Source organism: Marmota marmota, unplaced genomic scaffold (genome assembly GCF_001458135.2).
Source record: "Marmota marmota marmota unplaced genomic scaffold, marMar, whole genome shotgun sequence".
In the NCBI taxonomy this organism is placed as follows: Eukaryota; Metazoa; Chordata; class Mammalia; order Rodentia; family Sciuridae; genus Marmota; species Marmota marmota.
In genome coordinates this window covers 27,542,687-27,568,046 of record NW_025999900.1, presented here as the reverse complement: position 1 = coordinate 27,568,046, position 25,360 = coordinate 27,542,687, and the positions used below count along the sequence as shown (strand labels likewise).

At 35.5% G+C, this 25,360-nt stretch overlaps 1 protein-coding gene across 2 annotated transcripts in view; it reads left to right on the top strand.

Moving 5' to 3' along the window:
- Positions 1 to 6,176: 6,176 nt before the first annotated feature.
- Positions 6,177 to 25,360, top strand: part of Nubpl (NUBP iron-sulfur cluster assembly factor, mitochondrial) — a 204,382-nt gene continuing 185,198 nt past the window's right edge. The window contains exons 1-3 of one of the 2 annotated variants that reach the window (XM_048798711.1): positions 6,177 to 6,321; positions 6,907 to 7,054; positions 11,573 to 11,607. In XM_048798711.1, coding sequence (XP_048654668.1) covers positions 6,229 to 6,321; positions 6,907 to 7,054; positions 11,573 to 11,607 — 276 coding nt within the window. In that variant the 5' untranslated portion in view covers positions 6,177 to 6,228. Of the gene's footprint in view, positions 6,337 to 6,906; positions 7,055 to 11,572; positions 11,608 to 25,360 lie in introns of both variants that reach the window. The other variant, XM_015491674.2, reaches the window with a different exon arrangement.

Genomic DNA, 25,360 nt, shown 5'->3' with positions numbered 1-25,360 from the left:
AAAAAAAAAAAAAAAAAAAAAAAAAAAAAGTGGTGGGGGAAACTTCTTTAATAAGGCTAGTTTAAGTGAGCTAATATATGAAAAAAGGCCAGCAAAGTCTCTGATATGGGAAAGTCCACAAATTTCTTAGGCTAGATTTTCTACAGAGGTGCTGGCTGATTGAAAGCTAGTCACTTAAACAGAATTATTCTTTATTTTAGTCTAAAAATTTGTATTAGGTGTAGATAAGAGACAGTTTCATACTTGGAGTCATGAGGAAAGAGATTTGGAAATAAATCAAAGGGTCAGGCAAAGTAGGATAAATTAATAGTATTGTCATTTAGACAAGTCCTAGAGATGGGATGAAGTTTTTGTTTTTGATAAGCACTTGGACTGGATAGAGGTTTAGTTATAGACAGTAACCTTAAAGTGAAGGAACTGGCACTATTTTCTGAGCTTCATTCAGTATATTCAAAAGAGACTGTCCTGGCTGAGCTGGGTAAGGGAGTAGAGCATGTTCTCGGTGACATTGAGGGCATCTGGGTCTACTGACAGGCAATGCAGTAACAGCTCCTCCTCTGTGTGGGAATCTGAATTTTCAGTGACTCCTCAGTCACTTAAGAAGGATCTTTTTTTGAGAGAAGGGAGGAGGGGCAAATTAGCAGGTACAAATCTGGAAAACAATACATGATTTTCCCTAGACATAGTTGGGAAACTTTCAAGAGCATCCTCCTTGTTTTGATCAATATTTATTTCTTTATAAATTTTTGCTGAGATAGTGGAGACTTAATTTTGTTTAACATAGATTCCACTAGGTTTGTAGCTAAGTTATAGGGAGCTTGTGTGGTATCCAGATGTCCACATAGTACAGCAGATTTAATCCTCAAGGTCTTCTATTCATTTTGGCATCCATGGAGATGCCACCTACCTAACCTTTCAGATTGTTGCCAAGTGTTCCCTCATTCTTGATTGTGAGGCCTCTTTAGGATCAGAAGTTTCTCAACCATTCCTTGGCTCACTCAGGCCTGTCTGCTTAAACATAACACCCAACCATTTGATCCTGGGGTCCTGCCACTGTACTGAGTTCCACCTGGGAATGGAAGCATTGATTCTATTGTTCTCATATAGAGTAGAGTCAAGTCCTGCAAACTGATTTGGAATTCTGTTGTCCTCCTTTCCCACTAGGGATTAATCTTGGGGAGAGGTAGTCAAAGTATATGGGCTTTCTTCTTAGGAGCTGTAATAGGCACAGATTATTTTAGTTCAAGTGATAGAAATGCTAACCAGTTGAGGTTTAAATAGTTATCTCACATAATAAGAGATCTGGAGGTGTAATAATAAGAGGACTAGTATAGCAGCTTAACTGTACCACCAAGAATTCATTTTTCTACCACACTTCCCCTATGTTATCTTTTTTTTTTATACTAGAGATTGAACTCAGGGGCACTCAACCACTGAGCCATATCCCCAGCCGTTTTTTTTTTGTATTTTATTTAGAGACAGGGTCTCACTGAGTTGCTTAGTGCCTTGTTGTTGTTGAAGATGGCTTTGAACTCATGATCCTCCCGCCTCAGCCTCCCAAACTGCTGGTATTACAGGTGTGCACCAGTGAGCTCAGCCTGACATTATCTTTACTGAGTTTTGTCATTGTGTTTATCACAACTGTGCTTTTCGTGTTCACAAAGTAATTGTCACATATCCAGGTATCACCAACTAGGTTCTACTGTACCAGAAAAGCAGTGGCTTTCTCAGAAGCCCCACATCCCCAGAACATTTTCCTCATATCACATTGTCCAGAACTATGTCATACAAGGTCAGAATATGTTCAGAGTTAGCATGTGAGACTGGGGAAGTGAGTATATGGATTTCTAGCCTTTTTTTGAAGGTGGCAAGGGTTCAGGAGATTGGCAAGGTTATCTGAGTTCTTGCTTTTCTTTTCTCTCCATTCCCCATAGTTTAATATAGTCTCTCTAGGACAGATACTTATTTATTCTGTTCAATGCCCATTTCTAGGTACCCACTGCTTTCCTCTACTCTATAAGTTAGAAATATTTCGATGCTTGATTTCTCAGCCTCTCTTGCTTTTAAGAGTGGTCATATGACCTGGCTCTAGCCAGTTTGGGGAGTGTGTGCACACACATGTGTGCAGGCACACATGTGATTTCCTTTCCCAAATAGAGGCAGAGAAACTCACTGTGGAAACTCTTTACCTTTGTTTTTACTATTATATGGAACATAGTCTTGATGCCATCTTATGACTATGAGGGAACAAAATGTTGATACCAAGATAATGGAATAAAAAGAATTAATTTGGGATATGATAACAACCATGGATCCATTGCATCAGATCTGTAGGTTCTGCCTCTAAACTTTTCATATGAGACTAATATACCCCAATTTGTTTAAAATATTATAGATTTTCTGCTGCTTGCTGTCAAATATAATCCTAAGGCAAGAAATCATATCCTTGTATCATTATACAAGTCTTCCAAATCTATTGTTTTTGTTAGACCTGTCTAGCTAGACCTGTCCTAAAGGGTTCCCATTTTCAAAATCCAAAGGCAAGAAAGTAATCTCTTTTCCCTGATATTTTGCTGTGTCAGAAAGTGATGTTACATAATCTGTCCAAATGAGGAAGGGCTATATGAGATACAAAGAATGACAGGGAAATAATTCCTGATAAATATTTTAAAATATGTGTCATCATAGTTACAAATGCACAAAAGCCCACTCAATTTAGGCTAAGGCAGAAAGGGAACTTATCTGATGGATGTGAGCATATCTCACGGATCTAAGCATAGAAAGTGCAGCCTCATCCTGCTATGGACTAACTACCACCGAGGGAGGGAAAACTGCTAGGAACCAGCGCAGGTCTTTCCCTCTCCCTCTATGAACACATAACCTCTTATCATCTACTTTCTTCTTATTATTAACAGTGGCCTTTTTTTTTTGTCTGTTCACATAGCAGAAAATAGTCATTTCAGCCTTATCAGGTCAAATGCAAATTAAATTGAGTAACATTTCTTTTTCTATTGTTTAAGTTCTCTGCAGAAAGAATCTGATTGGCCCAATTTTTCATTGTGCGTCAGTCTTTAATCAAATTAGTGATCATAGGGATGGGGTCAAATGAGTAAATCTTAGGGGCTAACGGAAAATATCCTTTTGAGAAGGGGCCTTGGGTAAGTGTGTGAGAGTGGCTGTTGGAGAAGAAACAATGGGCATCTTATTATTCTTCTGAAATTTTAATAGGCTGATCAGTAAACCAAATTAATGATTCATTTATTATAGAAAAATCAGTCACTTGTTCCTCCCTGTATGTTTTCTTTCAAGGAATGTCAATCCATTCTGCTTGCCCATGTCATAAACTTCTACATGACTAGTAATCCTAAGCAATTGTTAACAGTAAACAATTTCTATGTACTATGTGATAGGCATTCTACATGCATTATCTTAAGCTGGACTTCACTACAACTCTACAAGTAGGTATTATCTATTTTATTAATAATCAGTGAAATTTAGAGATGTTAAGTCAAGCCTCCAAATCTCCTTTGAATTACCATAATAACAGCATTTCTTCTTGCCTCTGGTTTCTAATCCATTTTTTTTAAACCTAGTAATCATGATATTTCTAGAACACAAATCTGATCATGTTTCATTCCTGTTTAAAATTAACCTTTGATGGTTCCCTCAGTCTAAATCCCTTTATAAATCCTTTCACGATTTGGCCAATCTGCCTTGGGCATGCTAGGCAAGAGCTTTACCACAGAGCTACATCCCCAGCCTGCAACTGCCATCTTTAGCCACCTCTATCTACATCTTTTTAGTCAAACTATCCTCAAACTATACAAATTATTTGCAGTATTTGCTTGTTATTTTGTCCTTTATTTTACTTTCAATTAATATAATGATTGTACATATTTATGGGGTAACAGTTCATTTCTTCTCTCTGTACAATAACCATTTAGTAGTTTTCCTAGCTATCTCCTACACATTACCTGCACTCAGGGCTCTGGGCAGATGTTACCCTATTTAGAAGCCTTTCCTGATTGAATAGGGTTCCTCTTCTTGGCTCTCCTGTAGCATTCAGCACTTTTCTCCTGAATTTATCATACTGTACTGTAATTGCTTGTTAATTTATTTGTTCTTCTGCTCTGGACTATAAAGTCTTTCAGTGGAGGGATTATGTCTGGTTCAAAACTGAATATGTAAAATGAATATAGTAAAATGCTTTACATGTAGTAGTTTAATAAATATCTGTTGAATGAATGAATCTTAAGAAAAAGTTCACAGGGCTACCTGGAGAGAAACAAATATTTGGCATTTTCTGTTTAGTGAATGGATTATTCTGATAGTTGTTTCCTTTATCACTGTACTTTTGGCTTACAAATTATACAAATTAAGCAGAAAAAAAATCTAAAAAATAATAGAATTAATTGAGAAAACATGTCACAAATTATAATAAAGTGATATAAAGCAAGTTAAAAAGTGTCAAACCTAGTGTAAATAAAGTTGGATGAAACAATAAGTTTGCGGGATTAGGGGATAAAAATCAAGGAATTGAACGTTTTTCTCAGAGTTTAGTACATGGAATGTACTTTGATGCTAATATTGATATTGGGCTTGGAGATCAGGAAGGAGTCCTTTTCCTCCAGTGTTGAAGATTAAACACCTGAGAAATGTGGAGGCAAGCTTAGAAAGTTTTATTTAAGAGAGGGACAGACGATGATGTAGACTTCTTCAAAAAGAAGGGGGCCAGAGCTGGGTGCCCCCAGGAGTAGGTGTGTCTTGCTCTTTTTAAGACCTCCAGAATTCCCCATATTCTCAGGAAGGAGTAGCACAAGGGCATAATCCCCTGTGTTGGTAAATACAATCCCCTAGAGGTGTTAGCAACCCAGTTGAGCTGAGAAAGTTTGATCCTGTAGGTTAGCTGTTAACAACCCAGGGATAAAACACTGTCATTCTCTCTTGACGCCCATCATTCATTGTCTACACTGACTGCCAGGCCTTCTGCCCTCTGCCTTAGTTTGTTGAGGAATGTGACATTTCCTATCCCCAAAGGCCAGGTGGGGCTGCGAGCAGTTTTTTGGCAAAGAAAGCCTGTGGGGAGTCAGTACAGTGGGCTCATTTTATAGAATTATTCTCTTAACCTTGTGTTCCCACCATTCTCAGCTATTTGTCCCCTGACAAAACCTCTCACTTAATCTTTATAATAATTCTTTGAGGTTGTTATGCCTGTATTAAACATAAGAAACTTAAAAATCAGGTTAGAATAAAATAAAATGAATGAACTTGTGTCTTTGACCTACAAATTAGAAGCATATGAACGAAATGAGAATCTGTCCTAGAAAATACTATGGAGATTGAGGGTAAACTGTACCACATCCCAATCATCCACTTGTTGGGCCTGGTTTCCTGGATCAGTCCCAGAGCTCTCCTAAAGCAATTTCTCTCACTTTCTTATCTATTTCGGGTTATAGGGATGCTTCATTTTTTCCCTCCAGAATAAATTCCACCTGTTTCCTCAAGCTCGGTCTCCTTTCTTCCTCCAGGACAAATTCCTCCTCTTCTCTCAAGATTTGTCTTATTTAAGCTCTCCCCACATCCCAGTGGGCTGAAGATTGAGTCCAGCGTTTCCCCCTCCCCCCACGCTAGGCCAGCGCCTTACCGCTGAGCTACACCCTCAGTCCTTTTGAGCGAAACTTGCCTCCTAGGGACCCGTTTTCTGATTTAGCTAAATTTTTCGAATCAAGTAAAGCACCGGACATCTCTTCAGGGGAATTGTCAGCAACACAAGCAGTGAACAGCATAATAGATCGGGCAGAAAAAAAATTTAAAAATGTAAGATCTTTAACCGTGGCTGTGTTTAAGTGACCACATACGGTACTGTGCAGTAAGAAAACCTGAAGTAATTTTCAAGTTCTGTCGTTTCGAATTTAAGTCGGGTCATATCTTCTTGAACCAAGTCTCGGTTTTGTTACTAATAAAATAGAATCCTAGTAGAGTCTTTTGCTTTCTCTGGAACTCCGGTAAGGATAAAAGGAGCTGTTATGTGAAAACGCTTCGCAAACATTTGGTGAAATGTTGAAAAATGCTTGTAGCCGGCCACAAACAGGACCAGAACAGGTTTCCCCGGCTGAAGAAACGTGAAGACCAGTAGCTAGGGAGAGGAAGCCGCGGTTGCCACGTGACGTCATTACTCCGCGCCGGCTGCGACATTTCCCAGCAGGTCTCAGGGCCGCTTTCCGCGCCATGGGGACTTGGCAGCATCTGTTGCTCTGTGGTGGGGTGTTGCTCCGAGGTGGTGGCAGGATCCCTGCCCGGCTTGGGAGAAGCCGATCATTGGTGTGTCGGCGCCAGGTCCGTGGTGCTGCAGAGCTGGGGGAGGCGGGCGGGACGACTATGTGAGGCGCCCGGGCTGCAGGTCCCCCTGGCATTGCCTCTTGCCAGGGACTCCACTCAGTCCCTCTTGGGTCCCTTCCAGTTGCAGGCTCTGTGAGACTTCAGTTAGTTGGCTGGGCTTGCCCGTTTTTCCAGCAGGCCCTCAGTAGGACCGGGCTGAGACGTGGCGGGGCATGAAACAGATAGTTAGAACACGGATGTGTGTGGCACATTGCTTTCTTGGTTTTGGGTTATTTAGTAAATAGGTTAAAGAGAAGGAAAACACGAGAAAGATTTAACTCCGTAAAGAGGCAACTTATTTCCATTTTAAAAAGCATATCCTAGCAGAAACATTTCAGTTTAAACAATGTATCTTTACAATTGTGATCTGTAACAGGTGAATACCATTAAATGCAGAACTAGTGGAGAGAAGCAGAATTAGAAAAGAAAGCCCTCTTAATTGCAAAATCAGCATTGCTTTTACTTTTACAGCGTGAGAGTGGAGATGGTTTATTTAAAACACTTTCTTTTTTTTTTTTTTTCTTGAAGTTGTCTGGCGCTGACAGTGAGAACCTAAAACAAAGAAGAACACAAATCATGTCGCGAGGACTTCCAAAACAGAAACCAATAGAAGGTGTTAAACAAGTTATAGTTGTGGCTTCTGGGAAGGGTGGAGTTGGAAAATCTACTACAGCAGGTAGAATATTCATTCTGATTCTGATTAAGAATTCACACCAGCTGGCAAATGCACATTATAAAAATTATTCTTTAATTTATTGTTTATGAAGTTACCAATACTTGATTTCTTAGTATCTGGAGGTGATATTGAGTGGAGCTTAGATTTGGAGTTAGACAGAACTAAATATAGAACCAGGTTGTCTATACCATAACTGAGGAAAAAGTGGCTAGGTTACCCAGCAGATCTTCACTTTTCTTAACTATGAAAAGGGGACAAGTGCCCTCTTTCATAGGATGGTTATGCAAATTAAACAAGCTAACTAGTTAGACTCCATTAGTAAGTGCTCAGTAATTGGTTACTCTTATTTTTAAAACACCTAATAACTTTAAAATATGTATGCTCTTTTCCTGTCTTTATCAATGAATATGTAGCTACATATCTGCAGCGAGATTGCTTGTTTTTGTGACCTTTTTTTTATGTAACCATAATATAATTTTCACTATATATAAAGTCAACATTGGCCTAATATTTGAAAGTGCTTGAAAAGGTTTAAAATTGTTTTAATTATTTAAAGTGTTATCTACCCTTTATATCTTTTATGTTAACATGCTACGAATAAAGAGGTATTTTGGTGGTCTTTTTATTATTGTAAATTTGTTGCTAAAATCCTACTTTCAGAACCCCAAAAAGAAGCGCCACCAAAATCAGAATTTGGCTGTGGTTGTAGTTTGCCTGGCATGTATATGGTCCTGAGCCTGATCCCCAGCAAAGGAAAAAGAAATAAAAGAGTTAATTATTAGTCAAGACTAATAATTCCAAAAAATTTTTAAAAGAAATCTTTTATTTATAAAAATAATAGTTATGTTCGTGTAAATATAAAAGGGAAGTTTTTTCCAATTCTCACTAGAGGTGACTTGAATTTTTTTTTTCAGCTTTATTGAGATGTTTTGACAAATTTGTGTATATTTAAGGTATAGAATTTGGTGTTTTGATATACATACATATTGTGAAATGATATCCACAATCAAGGTAATTAACACATCCATTACCCCACCTAGTTAATTTTTGCGTGTGTGTGTGTGTGTGTGTGTGTGTGTGTGTGTGTGTGGTGAGAATACTGAAGATTACTATCAGTGAATTTCAGGTGTACGTTATTATTAACTATAATCACCTGCTGTATATCAGGTCTGTAGAATGTATAACTGGAATTTTGTACTTTAACTTGTATTAGACCCTTGTAATTATTAATTTGGAGCCATAAAGTATTCACGTTTTATAAATACCTCATATTGAATTTTCAGTGAGTTCAGTAGGAATGGCTGCTAATTTAGGCCTTACCCAATCTTTTCTTGGAGTTGATTTTTTTTAAAAAAAATTTTATCTTCATTATATTTCATTTTGTAAATTTTTGACCTAGTTCTAGACTGGCAAGAATTTTTTAAAAATTTGTGTTCTTTTCAGATTGTTAGCCTAAGGTTAAGAAGAATATATTTACATTAAAATTCTTTAGTTCTATTGAAGCCTTTTTGAAATAAGACTGGGTACGAATTCTGTGCATTTCATTAGAGGTCTTCTGTGTAAACTTGAAGCCATATTTTGTACCTTCTTGGTATAATTGTTTTATAGTTGTACAACCAGCAACCAGCTATAGGGTGTTATTAGCTTTGGTTTTTCCATTTTGACCTGAAGGGAATTGTGGAAGAGTTTGTCAGATGTTTTAGAGAAATTAAGGTTTATCAAGTGTTGTGAGATTATTATCCATATCTATTTGTTAGATACTGTACTATTATTAAAAATGATTAGTTTGACCCAGCTATTCCCCTTCTTGGTCTATTCCCTAAAGACCTAAAAAGAGCATGCTACAGGGACACTGCTACATCGATGTTCATAGCAGCACAATTCACAATAGCAAGACTGTGGAACCAACCTAGATGCCCTTCAATAGATGAATGGATAAAAAAAATGTGGCATTTATACACAATGGAGTATTACTCTGCATTAAAAAATGACAAAATCATAGAATTTACAGGGAAATGGATGGCATTAGAGCAGATTATGCTAAGTGAAGCTAGCCAATCCCTAAAAAACAAATGCCAGATGTCTTCTTTGATATAAGGAGAGTAACTAAGAACAGAGTAGGGTCGAAGAGCATGAGAAGAAGATTAACATTAAACAGAGATGAGAGGTGGGAGGGAAAGGGAGAGAGAAGGGAAATTGCATGGAAATGGAAGGAGACCCTCAGAGTTATACAAAAGTACATACAAGAGGAAGTGAGGGGAAAGGGAAAAATAATACAAGGGGGACAAATGAATGTCAGTAGAGGGGGAAGAGAGAGAAGAGGGGAGGGGAGGGGAGGGGGGATAGTAGAGGATAGGAAAGGCAGCAGAACACAACAGACACTAGTATGGCAATGTGTAAATCAATGGATGTGTAACTGATGTGATTCTGCAATGTGCATATGGGGTAAAAATGGGAGCTCATAACCCACTTGAATCAAAGTGTGAAATATGATATATCAAGAACTATGTAATGTTTTGAACAGCCAACAATAAAAAATTAAAAAACAAAAAAAAATAAAAAAAAATAAAAAAAAAATGATTAGTGATTTGTTCTTAATGAATTCAGGCTATACCTACACATTTTTTTTTTCCTTAAAGGTTTATGACCCATTTGGTGATTTTTTTTTTTTTTTAAATTTAGAAGCTCTTAATCTTTGGTTCTAGAACCTTCTCTAGTTTTGGAAAATTTGGAGTACATTAACCTGTTTTCAGTAGTGTGAATTCTTTTACACACTGTGATTACATAGACTGGATAAAGATGGGAAGTGTTTTCCCGATTATACTTGTGTGTGCATTTTTTGGGGTCTGTAGGCTAGCTGCTTGTTTAAAACAGATTGTTTATTGTTTTTAGTTGGAAGATGATCTGTTGTCATGGAATGTGACAACTTTAAAATAGGAAAATGTACGAAAAAGTGAATAGAGTGTGACACGTAGTAGGTGCTTCAGTAAATGTCCTTTACTTATTTTTCCCCTTTAACATTGTACCATGTGTTCCAAACAGCTAGTCTGTATTTTTTCATGACAGTTCTGTCAGCATACCCAAGCCTTAGAAATAGGTTATTTCTTTATAACTCTGTTGATATTATATTTCTTTCCCCTGATGTATTTTTTCCTTTTCCAAACTATTTTAAAATACTTACCATTTGAATATGTACACTAGAGATATTTATCAAGTTCCATACCCTATGTACTTTATTTATTTATCTATGTATGGTAATGTGGATTGAACCCAGGGGCACTTAACCACTGAGCCATATCTGTAGCCCTTTTTATTTTTTACTTTGAAATGGGGTCTCTCAAAGTTGCTTAGAGCCTCACTAAGTTGCTGAGGCTGGCTTTGATCTCATGATTCTCCTGCCTCAGCCTAAGCACTTTAAATATAGTATTTCATTTAATCCTCACAACAATTATAAAGTAGGAATTATCTTTGTAGAGGAGGAAGCAGATTTACAGGTAAAATAATGTACTCAGGGTTATACAATAGAAGGTGCTAGAGCTGGGATTTGCATCAGGTCTGCCGCCTCCTTCTCCTCCTCCTTTTCCTTCTTCTTCTCCTTCTCCTTCTTCTTTACTGGGGAGTGAACCCAGGGGTACTTTACCATTGAACTACACCCCCAGCCTTTTAAATTTAATTTAATTTTTAAATTTTGAGACAGGATCTTGGTAAGTTGTGTAGGGCCTTATGAAGTTGCTGAGGCTGTCCTTAGTTTTACCGTCCTTCTGCCTCAGCCTCCTGAGCCACTGGGATTACAGCATGTTCCATTGTTCGTAGTGTAACTACTTTAAAGGAAACACTTTGATACAATTTATGGTATTGTTCTATAAGGAAATGTTATTCACAGTATGAGGGTCTATTTATTTATCAGTCTTGGAAGTATGTTATTGATGACCTCTCTTCTTAGATGTAGCATTCTTCCATTGCTGGACTAAAGAAGGCTTTGGGATCACTACTTTCCTACTTTAGGTCTCTTTGATTCACTGGCATAAGCAATTTGGGAAACACATTTTATCCTTTTACCTTCTTCTCTTCCCTCTGTACAGTTGCCCAATCTTTTGTATACATGTGTATTTATGAGTTTAGATACTTGGGACTCCTAAAATATCAGCATTTATTTCTAAAAGACATAGGATCATATCCATTTTTATTTATCAAAAGATAAATTTCTATAAAATATGCTTTTGAAAATAATTGAATTATGTTTTAAAATAAAAAAGCCAAGTGGATTATTTGAACAAAATTTTAACAGTTTATAAACTATTTAAAATGTTAATTTTAGGACCAGTATCTATTGTTAAATTATGTTGTTGCTAAATTGCTTTTTTTTGTTTACTTTCTACATTCTATCCATGTCATTTTTCTTTGCAAATAAGGGAGCTATATTAAAAATTTCTATACTTGGTTATTACACTGAAAATATTAAAGGCACATGAATTTTAATAGAAGTTACTAAATTTAATTACTTTTTGTTTCTTTCAGTGAACCTTGCACTTGCACTATCAGCGAATGATTCGGTAGGTATTAATTAATAAAAATATTAATTTATTAAAATAATCATTTTAATAAATATATATAGTTTTACTTTATATAGTTTCATGTCTTTAAAGAACTAAAAATGCTTCCATTAGTACTGGTTGCATTTAATAATAACACTTAAATAACATTTAAGTGTTGACCATATATCATTTGCTATGTATTCCAGAAAAGGCTTTCACATTTCTGCAAGGAGATCATATCTTAAACTAATTTTCACAATTTACAATCTGCAGAAGGATTATTCTGGATTCAATTTTTAAGTGTTAGTAATTCAGTTTTTTTTTAAGGTACAAGATACTATAAAAATAATTTATGTCCATTGAAACAAAATTCAAGTAGAATATGTATGTAACATAAAACTGAAGGATCATACTCCCTCCTTTATACTTAAGAATTAACTGTAGGAAGTAGTTGTATGTATATCCTTTTTGCTCTTCCTCTTTCCACATAAAAATTAAAAAATACATGTATGTATGTTAATGCATGTCTCTCTATGATATTTTTAATGGCTGCTGCATTATTGCTTGACTATATTATCTTTAACCAGTCAGCTTTTGATGAAATATTTAGGTTGGTTCTCCCCCACTTACTCTAATGATACTATAGTGGAATTATTATATAGCATTCTTACACAGAAAAGATATTTTTGTAGGATAGATTCTAGAAATAAAACTACTAGATCAAAAAGTATGCATAAATTACATTGTACCTATGTACTCCTAACTGTTTGCTTCATTTTTTATTTTGCTATAGTCTATGGAGGTACTTAGTTAATTTTGGGTGCTTTTTTTTTAGATACTTAAAATAAAAATTAACATTGGATATATTGTGTGACTCCATAAATTACCAAAGAGTAGTAAAATTACATACATATTTCAGAATTGATTTTATTTTCTCCTTTATACATTTTAAAATATAGGCGAGAATTATTTGACATGTCTACCTGTGACTGTGCTTCTAACGTACTTTCTACTATTACTATGCAATTTCAGTTCTCAATAGATAGCATATGTGGAAAAATAGTGTGTGTTATCTATACAAGTATGATACTGATGTAGGGAATCCATAGTCTGCTAGAACCCAGAGGTAGGCATGTATATATTTGTGTTTTCTGATGTTTGACTCAGTTATTTCTGAAATTTGGAAAATAATGAACAACATGTATGGTATTTTGGTAATCTAAATTTTATTCACTGTGGAACCAAGTAATATAATTGGATTTTTTAGAAAAGAAAATATAATTACATTTTCTAAAGTTGTGCTCCCCTAATGAGAAGTTATACTCTAATGTCAAGATTGAAATTTCTTTTTAAATTGCCTTACAACTTTCTTCTTTTTATTACTTTCTTATATCTGATGTTGTCTTCTTTCTTGAATTTAATTTTTGTTTTTTTTGAAGGATGTCCTTGAGTCCTTCTGTGCTTTGGTGGACAGAATAATGGCCACCCAGAGATGTCCACATTTTAATTTCTGGAGCCTGTGAATATATTGCCTTTCATGGAAAAAAAAAAAGGCTTGCTGGTATAAGATTATCCTAGATTATCTAGGTAGGTTCAGTGTAATCACAAGGGGTCTTTATAATTGAAAGAGAGTCAAAGACAGAGGGATTCCATGTGTGAAAGACTGATTCCATCACTGCTTACTTTGAAGATGGAGGGGGATCACTGGTCCAGGAATATGGGTACCCTCTATGAACTAGGAAAGGCTAGGAAATAGATTGTTTAAGCCTTTAAAAGGTATGTGATTCTGCCAACACCTTAATCTTAGCTCACTGAAATCCACTTAAAATTGTGTGATAATTTCTTACAAAAGAAGTAGGAAACTAATAAATATAGGAAGTTAAATTTCTTAGTTTTTTAATTTCCAAAGATGTCTTTATTTTGCCTTCATATTTTTTAAAAAAATATTTGTTTTAGTTATACATGGGCACAATATCTTTATTTTGTTTATTTACTTGTATGTGGTGCTAAGGATCGAACCCAGGGTCTCACATGTGCGAGGCAAGCGCTCTACCACTGAGCCACAACCCCAGCCCTTGCCTTCATATTTAATAGTTTAACCAAATGTAGAATTCTAGGTTCAAAATTATTTTCTCTCTTGACTTTGAAAACAATTTCTTCAAGCATGTTAATAAAATGTCTGATGCTAGTTGGATTCCTATTTCTTGTAATGATGTATGTGTTTCTTTATTTTACCTCAAAGCTTCTAAAATTCTCTTTATGACTTTAAAGTTTAAAAATTGTCACAAATATGTCTTTAGTTGTTGGTTTTAAAAGTTTTTACCTGCTCAAAAATTGGCCTTGCAGTATCAAGTCTTTTTTAGCTTAGGGAAAACTTTTTCTTATTCATTGATTACTTTTTGTGATGTGTTTGTTTGTTTTTTCTCCAGAAACCTATTAGATACATATAGATCCTTTATGCTTGTTAATTTTTCTCTTATATTCTCTGTCTTTGTCTTTTGCCTGTGTTTAGAAAGATGTCTTAGACTATATTTCATAGTGATATATAGGATTTTAGTTAGCCCTTCTGTAAAAATTTAATTCAGAAATTTTATTTTTTCCAATTTTCTACTTACTGTCTCTCAATAAAAATAGTCATACCATTCTCTTGGATCTCTCTGAGGAGAGATTAATTTTATTAATCACAATGAATAAAAATGTTTTTCTTAAAAATCTTTCTTTGTTTAATATGGTCATTTTCATAATGTGCCACCCTGATGTAGAATCAGTATTTTTGGGAATTTGGGAGATATACAAATTTTCTAATCCTACCCCAGACCTTCAGAATCATAAATTCTGCCATGGAGCTCTGCAATCATGTTGTAATCAGCCTTTTAGCTGATTTGATGCTAAAGTTTGAGAATCATGGATCTACATTTTTTTGTGCTTCATAACAGTGTAGACACATTATATACCCTTAAAGTTTTATAAACCAGCAAAGACAAAAGGAAGACAAATGTCTTTCAATGATGATATGTATTCAAGGTCAAATGTAATAGTAAATCTGCCCCAAATAAGTACCTTTTATTCCAGGGAAAAGCATTCTCTCTCTCTCTTTTTTTTTTTTTATAGAGTATTTCCATGAGTGTAATTATATTTGATTATCACAGAAACCTGTCCACGTAGTATTTATCAGTTTACAGCCTTATTGATTTTCCCCTGTTCTTGCCACATTTCATCAGCCAGCAAAAATCCTTGACTATATCTGTAATATTTTTCCAATACTTATTTTTCTATTTCAACTATTCTCACTTTAATTAAGGCTCATATTATTCTTTTGGCTTGTTTATTCATTTATATCTCAAACAATTATTGAGTGCCTACTCTGTTCTAAGTGCTGTGTTAGTTTGGAGGATACAGAAATGAATGAGTTGCAGAGTCCTTGCCTTTGAGGAACATATAAACTAGTACACCACTGCAGTGACCTCTTATCTGCCTGTGCTCAAATCTTTGTAGCACATGATGCCAGATTACTCTTTTTTTTTTCATTGTACACAAACAGAGCACAACTTTCCATTTCTCTGGTTGTACACCATGCAGAGTCGTATCATTTGTGCAATCGTACATGTAAAAGGGTAATAATGTCCATCTCATCCACCATCCTTCCCACTCAGATCACTCTTAAGTATTAGAATTACATAATTTCACTGCTCAGAGTCACAGAGGAATGCCTTATGTCAGTATTCAAGATTCTCCATCATCTGCTCCAGTATACTTTTCAGGGTTTATCTTCTTTAACTAGTTCTGTGCTTCAGCTAATGAGAATTACTTGTGGAACCAGGTCTGAGCTGGATATGCCCTATTCTCAAGAGCTTTGTAGTCTATCTTCTACATTTCTACTGGAATGTTCTCTTCAGCTTTGTGTCTGCTCTTGCAGACTATGTATATGACTGTGCTGGTTATATCCTGCACAAGGGTGCTGGGCGAGGGGTTGAGTGATGACAGAAGTCCAGTCCAGCCTCTTGATGTGCACCTGTGGGCTGGTTTCTAATGCTTACATGGGAATTTTATGAACCATCCTTTCCCCGAGGAGCAGTTTAGTGAAGTGTTCCCTGAATTCTCCCAGAGTGAGGGTCTTTTCTTATTTTGTGAAATCCAGTAACATTGTTTATTTGTATTATTATTGTACTTATGTAGCCATTCTAGTAATTTTTGTACTAATAATATAATTAACATTTATTGAGCACTTATTATTTTAAGCACTTTTAATAAGTATTTTACATAGACTAATTTAAATCTAATGACATGATTCTTAGCTCATTTTCTCTTCATAGCAACTGGATAGGAATATATACTATTAGATCTTCACTGTAGATGAGGAAGTAAAAGCACATAAACTTGAGTTATTCACCCAAGAAAGTAAATGGCAGAGCTAATAGTTGAATGAAAATCCAGATCCTGTGCTTTTAACCTACTTCTCCTATTTTGTTTGGATTCTTACAATTAAGAACTGGGTTGTAGCCTAGGAAATATAGCAAGATCCTGTAAAACCAAACAGGTCAGGTGCATGATGTGGTACATCTGTAGTTCTATCTGCTCAGGAGGCTGAGGCGGTATTGCTTGAGCTCAGGAGTTTGAGGCTAACTTGAGCAACATAGTGAGACCCTGTCTCAAACCAAAACCAAAACTTGATTGTCTTCATCGTTACTACCTTCAGCAGCTAGCACAATGCCTATGACTTAGGAAATGCAAAATAAATGTTTGCTGCATAGATGAGAGCACATACGCAGATTTCATAATGTTTTGTTTTTGAGGAGTGTTGTGGGATGTGAACATTTGTGATAAATTGTCAGTCTGCACACATTTTCCCCCTGCTTTTTAAAAGATGGTATCCTCTCTGATTCTACTTGGCCTTCTTCTCGCTTAGTACAATGGTTAACCCATAGTAAGTTCTAAATAAATTTTTAGTGTAGATAGCCAGATAAATGCCTTTTGTAAGTAACTTCAAAATAAAAGTCAACATGTATTTTACTTACTTGAATATTTTAGCAAAATTTATTTTGAGTTCTTTCCATTGCTAGAATGATCATTAAGTAGAATTTTAATTGGATTTAAAAATGGAAAAGGAAGCAGTATTATCTTTAAAGAGTTTGTTTCTTTGGTTAATTCTTCTTCCATTTATGCTTGTCTCAGAATATTTGTTTTCCCTCATGACCACATAATGTCTTTACATGTATTCTTTCTAGATGTACTGCTTTTCTCACAAATTATTAGGAGTGGTTCTTTAAACATAATTAGGATTATCTTAAGCCTCTGAAGTTCTGTCATCATATTAGGATAAACCAGGAAATTTTAGTTCAAGGCTTAGTTTTGGGTTTTGAGATATTGAACAGTCTTGGAACAGAACATATTTTGTGTCACCATTTACAGCACCGTTATTTGCTTCATTACAATATGTGTATAGCTGTTATCAGTTTAAGTTTTTGGTTTCTTTCAGACTGGGGCATGATTTTGGCTCTGCGTCTTGCAAACTACATGATTTTTGCCTCTTTCTACCTTATAAAGTTGTTGTGAATATTAAAGGATATAACACGTATGAAGCACTTACATGGTGCTGGCACATAGTGAATAATTCCATTAAGAGCTACTTGTATTAGCTGTTATGGTACTGCAAATGCAGCCTATTCATGGTATTATAATCTGGAGTATTAGTTGTGATGTGAATGAAAATTAAATATTGATGACACTATGTTTCTCACAATTGCAGTTGGGAAATTCTGATGTACCTACTTAATTCAAGTTTATAAGTTTGGGAGCTTATCTTTTCTTTAATACCAATACTTGTAAAGGAATTACACTATGCTAAATTAACCTGTTCTTAATGTTTTTATTATAGCTAGGAAATATATACATATATATATATAATAGATGTATTCTTTATGAAAAATATTGTTTCAGTATTATGATCAGCCATTTTGGAGGAAAACTATACTTTGTGCTTAAAATATAATTATTTTAAAGCTAGAGGGGAAGAGGGGAAACTTGGGGCAAGAGGATAGATCCAGAAGGAACACTTGCAAAATCATTGTTTTTTTGCTTTTTGTTCTTTAGTTTAAAGGTAATTCTTGGTAAGAAGTGTGTTTTATATTTATAAAGGCATTCAAATTCACTATTTTTTTTTTACAATTACTAAGGAGAAAAAGACTCAGAACATATTTTTATAATTAGAGAAAAAGTCTTTACTAAAATTAACGCTTTCTTTTAAGATTTGAAATGGAAATACTTTTATAGTCAATGAATTTTCCTGCAAATATTTGATCATTGTGATAGGCACACATATATGCACACACACACACACACACACACACACACACACACATACACGCAGCCATACATACTGAATAGATTTCTGATGAAATATTTTTTTTCTTGTTTTTTTCATATATAGGCTGTTTGTACATTTACCAAACATTTATTGAGGGCTTGTAGTTCCCTAGCTGCTCTGCCCGACCTGGAGGATACAGGTTGAAAGAGTCATACCCCTGTCCTTATCTTATTTAACTTATTGTTCAAGTAACTATTTAGAAGGTAGCTTCTAGTTTGTACCAGGCTCTGTGTATGACATGATTCTTTGACTTGTCTCCAGTCTACTTCTCATTTACCACTGATGCTTTTCCCATTCTTTGTTGCTCTCCTCATGTCTTCTGTCCCACTTCAGTTTCTTTATTTCCAGCACAGGTATTGCTTCCTATTCCACATGAAAAAAGGCTTTTCATTGGTGATTCTTTAATGTTCTCTCCCTCTGTTAAGTGTATCTCTTTCTATAGTCATTATTACCTTCTTTCCTTTCTGCTTCAGAGAAAAAGATGTCAGTCCTAATCTCCTACTTGGGCTCTCGATTCTTTGTTTCCTGCCTCTTCTGGAACTTTGACTTAATTTCTTTTTGTTATTTTTAGTTTCTCTATTGATTCCTTCCCCCGGGTCTATAGACCTTTATGCATCTTACTCATATTCACTGAGAAACATAAATTGTATTTATTGGGTGAGTGAATGAATCAGTAGACTTTTTTAAACCCCTGCTTACCCTCAAGATTTTGTTCTCCCTGTTATTTTTGTATCATAGCCATGCTTGAGGGAGTAGTCTACGTTGGCTGTGTCAGTTTATTCAATTCTCATTCATTTTTCAACTTCTGTAATTTGACTTAACACTGCACTACTGAGTCTCTGCTCATCTAATGTTTTAGTCAGCTTATTTGCTTCTATGACCAAAGGATCTGACAAGAACAATTTTAGGAGGAAAAGTTTATCTAGGGGACTCATGGTTTCAGAGGTCTTAGTCCATAGACAGCGGAATCCATTCCTTGGGGGCCTGATGTAAGGCAGGACATTATGGTGGAAGTGATTAGCCCCGCAAAGCATCTCAGAAATAGCACCAGGAAGGTGAGAGGGAGAGAGAGAAAGAAGGGGTGGGGAGAGAGAAAGAGGGGGGGGAGGGAGAGAGGGAGAGAAGGGGTCGAGAGAGAGAGAGAGAGAGAGAGAGAGAGAGAGAGGTGTGTGTGTGAAGAGGTAGAGAAAAAGGAGAAAAAGAAGATGAGAGCGCTCTCTCCTTACCATGACAAAATATGAACCCCAAAGGCACACCCCCAGTGATCTACCTCCTCTAGCCAAACCCTACCTGCCTAGTTATTGCCCAGTTAATCCCTATCAGTGGATTAATACACTGATTAGGTTAAGCCTCTATAAGCCAATCATTTCACCTCTAAACTTCTTGCATCGTCTCACAGTAATATGTAGTTACCAGTATTCTGTCAAAAATATTTGTTCTCTTTCTCTTTTGATTCTTCTTGATTTCCTACTGCATTTGATACTGTTGACTGTAGTTGCTGCCACCTTAGAGAATTTTTATTTGCTTGGCTTTCCCAAGTTCATTCATTCTTGATTCTTCTTCTCTGATCCTTTCAGTTTCCTCTCTAACTTTTCATATTATTCCATTTCTATACTTTATTATTTTTCTTTTTTTAAAGGAATTTACATTTTATTCTCAGTATAAAGGAAACATTGGTTAGTTTCAATTGAAAAGATAGTATAATATCATTGCAATTATCTTTGCAATTGATATTTCAAAGGTACATGTAGTACATAGAGTCCATACTCATCATGAAGGATTTATATTTAGTATTTACATTTAGTTTGTATTTAATATGTTCAAGACAGAAACAATACTTCAGTGTGTCTCCACAGATGACTACTATGAATTTCTTTCCTCTATATACACACAAAATGCTTTCTTGCCACGAGATGAAGTCTCATTTTCCTTCCTTTGAATCTAAGCTGGGCTTATTGACTCATTTGAACAATATAGTGGAGCTAAAGTGATGATCTAACTTTTCAGGTATAGGTCATAAGATTTCTTACAGTTTTCAACTCCTTGGAATGTTCCCTCTTACATTCCAGTCATGATACAATGTGATCCTTAAGCTGTATACGGGGATTGCTTGTTGGGCACATCAGTTGAAAGCTCCAGCTATGCTTCCAACTGACAGCCAGAATCAACTGCCAGGCATAATAAGACTGGTGCTTTAGTCCTGTCAACACTTGAGGTGAATGTAGTCCCAGACAAATTCTGACTGCAACCCCTTAGATGAACCCAGTGAATTTACAGAACTTTGGGCCTTCTTATTTTTCTCCCTTATAATATTGCTTCTTTAGCCTCTACCTCTTTAGAAATCTGGATCCTCCTTTTTTTTTTTTTGAATCCAGGGGCACTTAACCACTGAACCACATCCCCATCCCTTTTTAATATTTTATTTAGAGACAGGGTTTCCTTGAATTTCTTAAGGCCTCACTATGTTGCTGAAGCTGAGCTTTGAACTTGTGATCCTCCGGTCTCAGCCTTCAGAGCTACTGGGATTACAGGTGTGAGCTACCACACCTGGCTCAGATTCTTCTTTTAGTAGTTTACAATATCTCCATTTGATGTTCTACAGAGATGTCAGATTTAAATGATCTAAATGTATCCAGAATAATTTTCTTCATCTCTAAAACCTCCTATTCATATGTCCCTTAATATTTCACTTACATATTACTATTACCTCTTTTCAGTTATTGACTGATGTGTTATGTAAATTTTATATAAATTATATATATATAAAAATCTTTACAGGAATTTGTAAAGAGCAGCAGGAATGACTTATCTTATTCTGCAATGACTGGAGTTTTAGCTGGGAAGATTTAAATGGGAGGAGTTGGCATTATCTGGAGGCTATTCACTCATATTCTTGGTACCTGGATTGGAATGACTTGAAGTCTGAATTCAGCTAGGATTGTTGCTTAGAGGGCCATTATATGGCCACTACATATTGCTTTGGATTCCCCACAGTATGACCACCTCAGTGTGGTTGAACTTTGTTGTTGGCTGAGAGCTCCAAGAATTAATGTCACATTTAGTAAGGAGGAAGCTGTTTGGTCTTTTGTGACCTATCCTTGGTAATCAGGCTGGAATCTTGGTTGAAGTAGTCATGGCCTTTCCAGATTTAAGGAGAGGACATGAGAAACCTCACCTGTGAAGGGAAGAGTATCAAGAATCTTGAAACCTTGACATCATCCTTGTCTTTCATCTCTTCTATTCCACCTTTAAATATCAGTCTTTTTTATTTCAGAAATATCTTTTCTCCATTGTCATGTCTTTGTCTTGAGAGTTTCTATAATTTTATAATTGGCTAATTTAATCTCTTCCACCTTGACTTAACCTATTCTTCATATTGTGTGTAGAAAAGTTCTTATCATATACAAGTCTTAGCCCAAATTGCTTAGCTTAGTTCTTAAGGGCTGGTCTATCTAATTTTTCACTCTGAACTTGACTAGGCCTATACTGCTTCTTTGCATTGATTATCTTCCTTGCCTTCCTAGCCAAATCCTGTTATCTTTTGGGTCTCATGTTGGGTGTTAGTTCCTTTGTGAAGCCTTCTTAGTGTCTTCAGATAATGTCACATTCTCCTCACTTCATTCAGATGTTGATTTCATGCCATAAGGGTGATCATGACTTCCATGTGATCAGTCTAGATTGGGGCTGCATCTTAAATCATCTGCCACTAATGTCTGGCCCATTGTTGCATACTTAGTAAACTCTTGCTAAGTGATTGAAAACAGATTACACTTTGGTGGAATTTTCCAAAGTTTTGAATGAGTTACTGGGTTTTCTCAAATGTCCATAAAATTACTGAGGAGTCATTTTTGCCTTGAGAGAATTATGCTTAGAGAAGCTTTTAAAAAAGGGAGTTTACATCCTGTGCTTCAGCATTTTTATTTTGGTTAAAACATATACAGCAAAAACCAGAAACTGATGTTAAAATGTTGTTCTTATGTGCCAGAAAATTTAGGGAATTGGGCAAGTATTACATTTAAAACAAGCTTTGATAAGATTAAAGGCAATGAGAATAAAATTGAAATCAGAAGAGTATTGTTTTTGGTTGTGGCATTTTAAAGCTTTAATTTTGGCCGTGAAATATTTCACATGATGGATTGTGTTCCAGCCTGTTTCTTTCTGGTTAGGAACGTGTGATAGTTCACTTTTGGCAGTTGTACTGTGTGAAAGGGCTGCTGGGGTCAGCACTGCTCTGCAGAAATGGGTCAATGGGCATTCAGATGAAAGGGAAAACACTTTTAAAGGGCCTTTATTTATTGTTGGTGAAATAAGACAAAATAATTATAAGCTTGAACTTCTCACTATGTTCCTGCTTCCTTCTTCATCTCTTAAATGTTTTGCCAAATTAATCACATCAACCAATTTTACAGAAAATGGATTGCTGTTTTAAATAGTTCTTTTAGCTACTATTAAGATGCTTCTTCAGAAAATCTCTCCCCTCTCTTGTCATCCAAAAGGACATAAGTCTTCTTTGTACTTCTGTAAAAATCTTAGATGGCCACTTAAAGAGAGCAGATAGCATGTTCTACGCTGGGTGATAAAGTACAACCACCTATTTTTCAGCTAAGCTAGAAGAAAGAACTCTTTCCTACTGTTGCTTTAAAAGATGATTTCATTACTGTCAGGACAGATAACAAACTAGGATTTTCTAAGCAATAAATGACAAGTTGGATTACTGCCTGTGGCTCTTAAACAATGTAACATTCTTGAATTAAGGGAGGAAAGTACTCTGGTAGTCTTTGAAGGCAGTCTACATCCTCTGTATGGAGATAAGTTTGCTCTCAGCAGGAAGCATAAGACAACTGCAAACCCTGGAATAGCTTTGCCCTCAAATTTGTACTAGAATGTTACCTGGAGTGTGATGGGGTTCTTTGCCATGAAAATTAACTAAGGTGGTAGTCTTGTCCTTTGTGCTTTTGAGGCAACTTAAATAAATGATGACCAATATGTTTAATCCTATTTTTCACATATATATTTTCTTTAAAAATGATTAAAAATATGATTTACTTAAGGGAGAATGGGATATCTGTGTCATGTTTCTTTTGGGCTACTGAAAATATTATATGCAGCTGAAGAGCATCCTGGCCAAGGAACATTAATGAAAATTATTCTGGATGGGCATAATTCCATTGGTTTATGATTTTGTCTGTTGGCCTCAGTGCTTATGTATGCAATAGAATAACAAATACTTAATTTCTATTTACCTGTTTAGTGATAGAGAGGGATTTGTCATAGAAGTTAAGGAATGGCTATTATTATATCACATCATTGCCAACTAGAAATGTGAAATGTGGTTTAAACAATGGTGTCAGAGACATAAAAATTAAAAGTTTGTGTAAGAAATTAAGGCAATTAAGTATTCAGATATAATAGACATTTGTAGGATCCAGAAAGACACTTAGAACATAGTAAGTACTTAGTAAACTCTTGAATGAGTGAACATAATTATCCTTTTGGTAGAAGCACTGAATATTATTCCCTTGATTTTCATTTCATACAAATAGACTTTATTTGGACATTGAAGGAAAGCTTGTTATTTGAAACAAGCACATCTTCTGAAATGACCAGTCTGTAGGTAAAATAGGGAAGGCTTTATGTTTGTGGTTATCTTGGAAGTGTGAACCATGACAGTCCCTCTCATATTCTTTGTGGGGAACTGGTTGAGCAGAAACCTGGGTAGTTACCTGTACTGATAGTAGAATGTGTTTTAATTAGTTAATTTAAAAAAATTAAGGTGAAATTTGCAGTGATAGAAGAGGTATGATATTGTGGTCCACATCAATTGCATTATGAAAGGTTTGTTCCATTTTTGAGATCAGATCTGATTGTAAAGGAAAAATAAGAGCTTGGATGATTGAAGCTTGCCTTCTGTTTTTTTTTTTTTTTTTCCAAATAACATGCTTTCCTTTAATGTCCTAATAAAGTCTATGTGTATGAAGTTAAATTCAAGGGACTAATATTCCCTTCTACAAATAAGGATAATTATGTTCATTTATTCAAGAGTTTACTCAGTGTGCTAGGTGCCTTTCTGGATTCTGCAGAGGTAGTGGTAAAAGTTAAAGTTTTCTATGTTCAAGAAGTTTACAATCTAGTGAAAGAGGTATAATAAACAAACATACTTTAGGTAGTAATAAGAGTTATGAAAAATAATAAGGCAGTGTAAGGAAATGGAAAGGTGATGAGAGATGCTCTTTTTGATAGGGTTGTTCAAGATATAACATTTGAGCAGAGATCTGAATGAATTGAGAAACTGGATGATAGGAAGAGCAAAATCCCTAAGGTGGGGTCAACTTGGATGATCGAAGGATAGTGGAAGGGACAGGTACATGATACAGATTCTTGTAGACCATAGTGGAAATTTGGATTTTTTTCTAAATATGCTGTGGTGAATTTTTGACCAGAGTGGTCTGATTACTTCTTAAAAGGTTCTGGCTGGGATATTGTGAATAGACTGGAGGGATGTTAGGATGGAAACAGGGAGACTAGATAGTGGCTCTGTAGGAATGAATCTAGGTTAATGTTGATAGCTTGGACTGTGGTGGTAGAGGTATGATAAGTTCTTAAGTTCCCAAATCATTTTGAAAATAGAACTAGGAGAACTTGTTGATGAATTGGGTGTGGTTGGTGAAGGAAAGAGATAGTTTCCTGTTTTTTTGTTTTATATAATAAAATATATGTAACATGAAGTTGACCATTTTAGCCATTTTTATTATTTATTTATTTCGGGACTGGAGATTTAACCCAAGGGCAATTTACCACTGAGCTACATCCTCATCCCTTTTTATTTTGAGGCAGGGTCTTACTAAGTCACTTAGAGTCTTGCTAAGTTGCTGAGACTGGTCTTGAACTTGGGCCCTCCTACCTTAGCCTCTAGAAAAACTGGAATTACAGGTGTGAGCCATAACACCAAGCACTATTTTTAAATGTTAATTTGTTGGCATTAAGTATATTTATATGGTTGTACAATAATCACCACTTTCACCATCCGAAATTGAAACTCAGTATTTATTAAACAATTTGTCCCACCAATCTACTTTCATTTTCTGTGAATTTTACAATTCTAGGTACCTATGTAATTGGAACATACAATATTTGTGCTTTTGTGTTTGGCTTATTTAGCAAAGTATTTTCAAAGTTTATCCATGTTATAGCATGTATCAGAATTTAGGTTCTTTGGTTTTGGTCTTAGTAATGTGTGAATGGCAGTAATGTTTCCTGAGATGGAAGACGTCTGTGGGAAAGAATGAGGATTAAAAAGCAGTTTTCTTGTAGGCATGTTAAGTTTCAAATGCCCAACAGACACCTAGAGTAAATATGTTGAGTAAGCCCAGAGCTCAGAGGAGAGGTTGGGGTTGGGGATTTAAATTT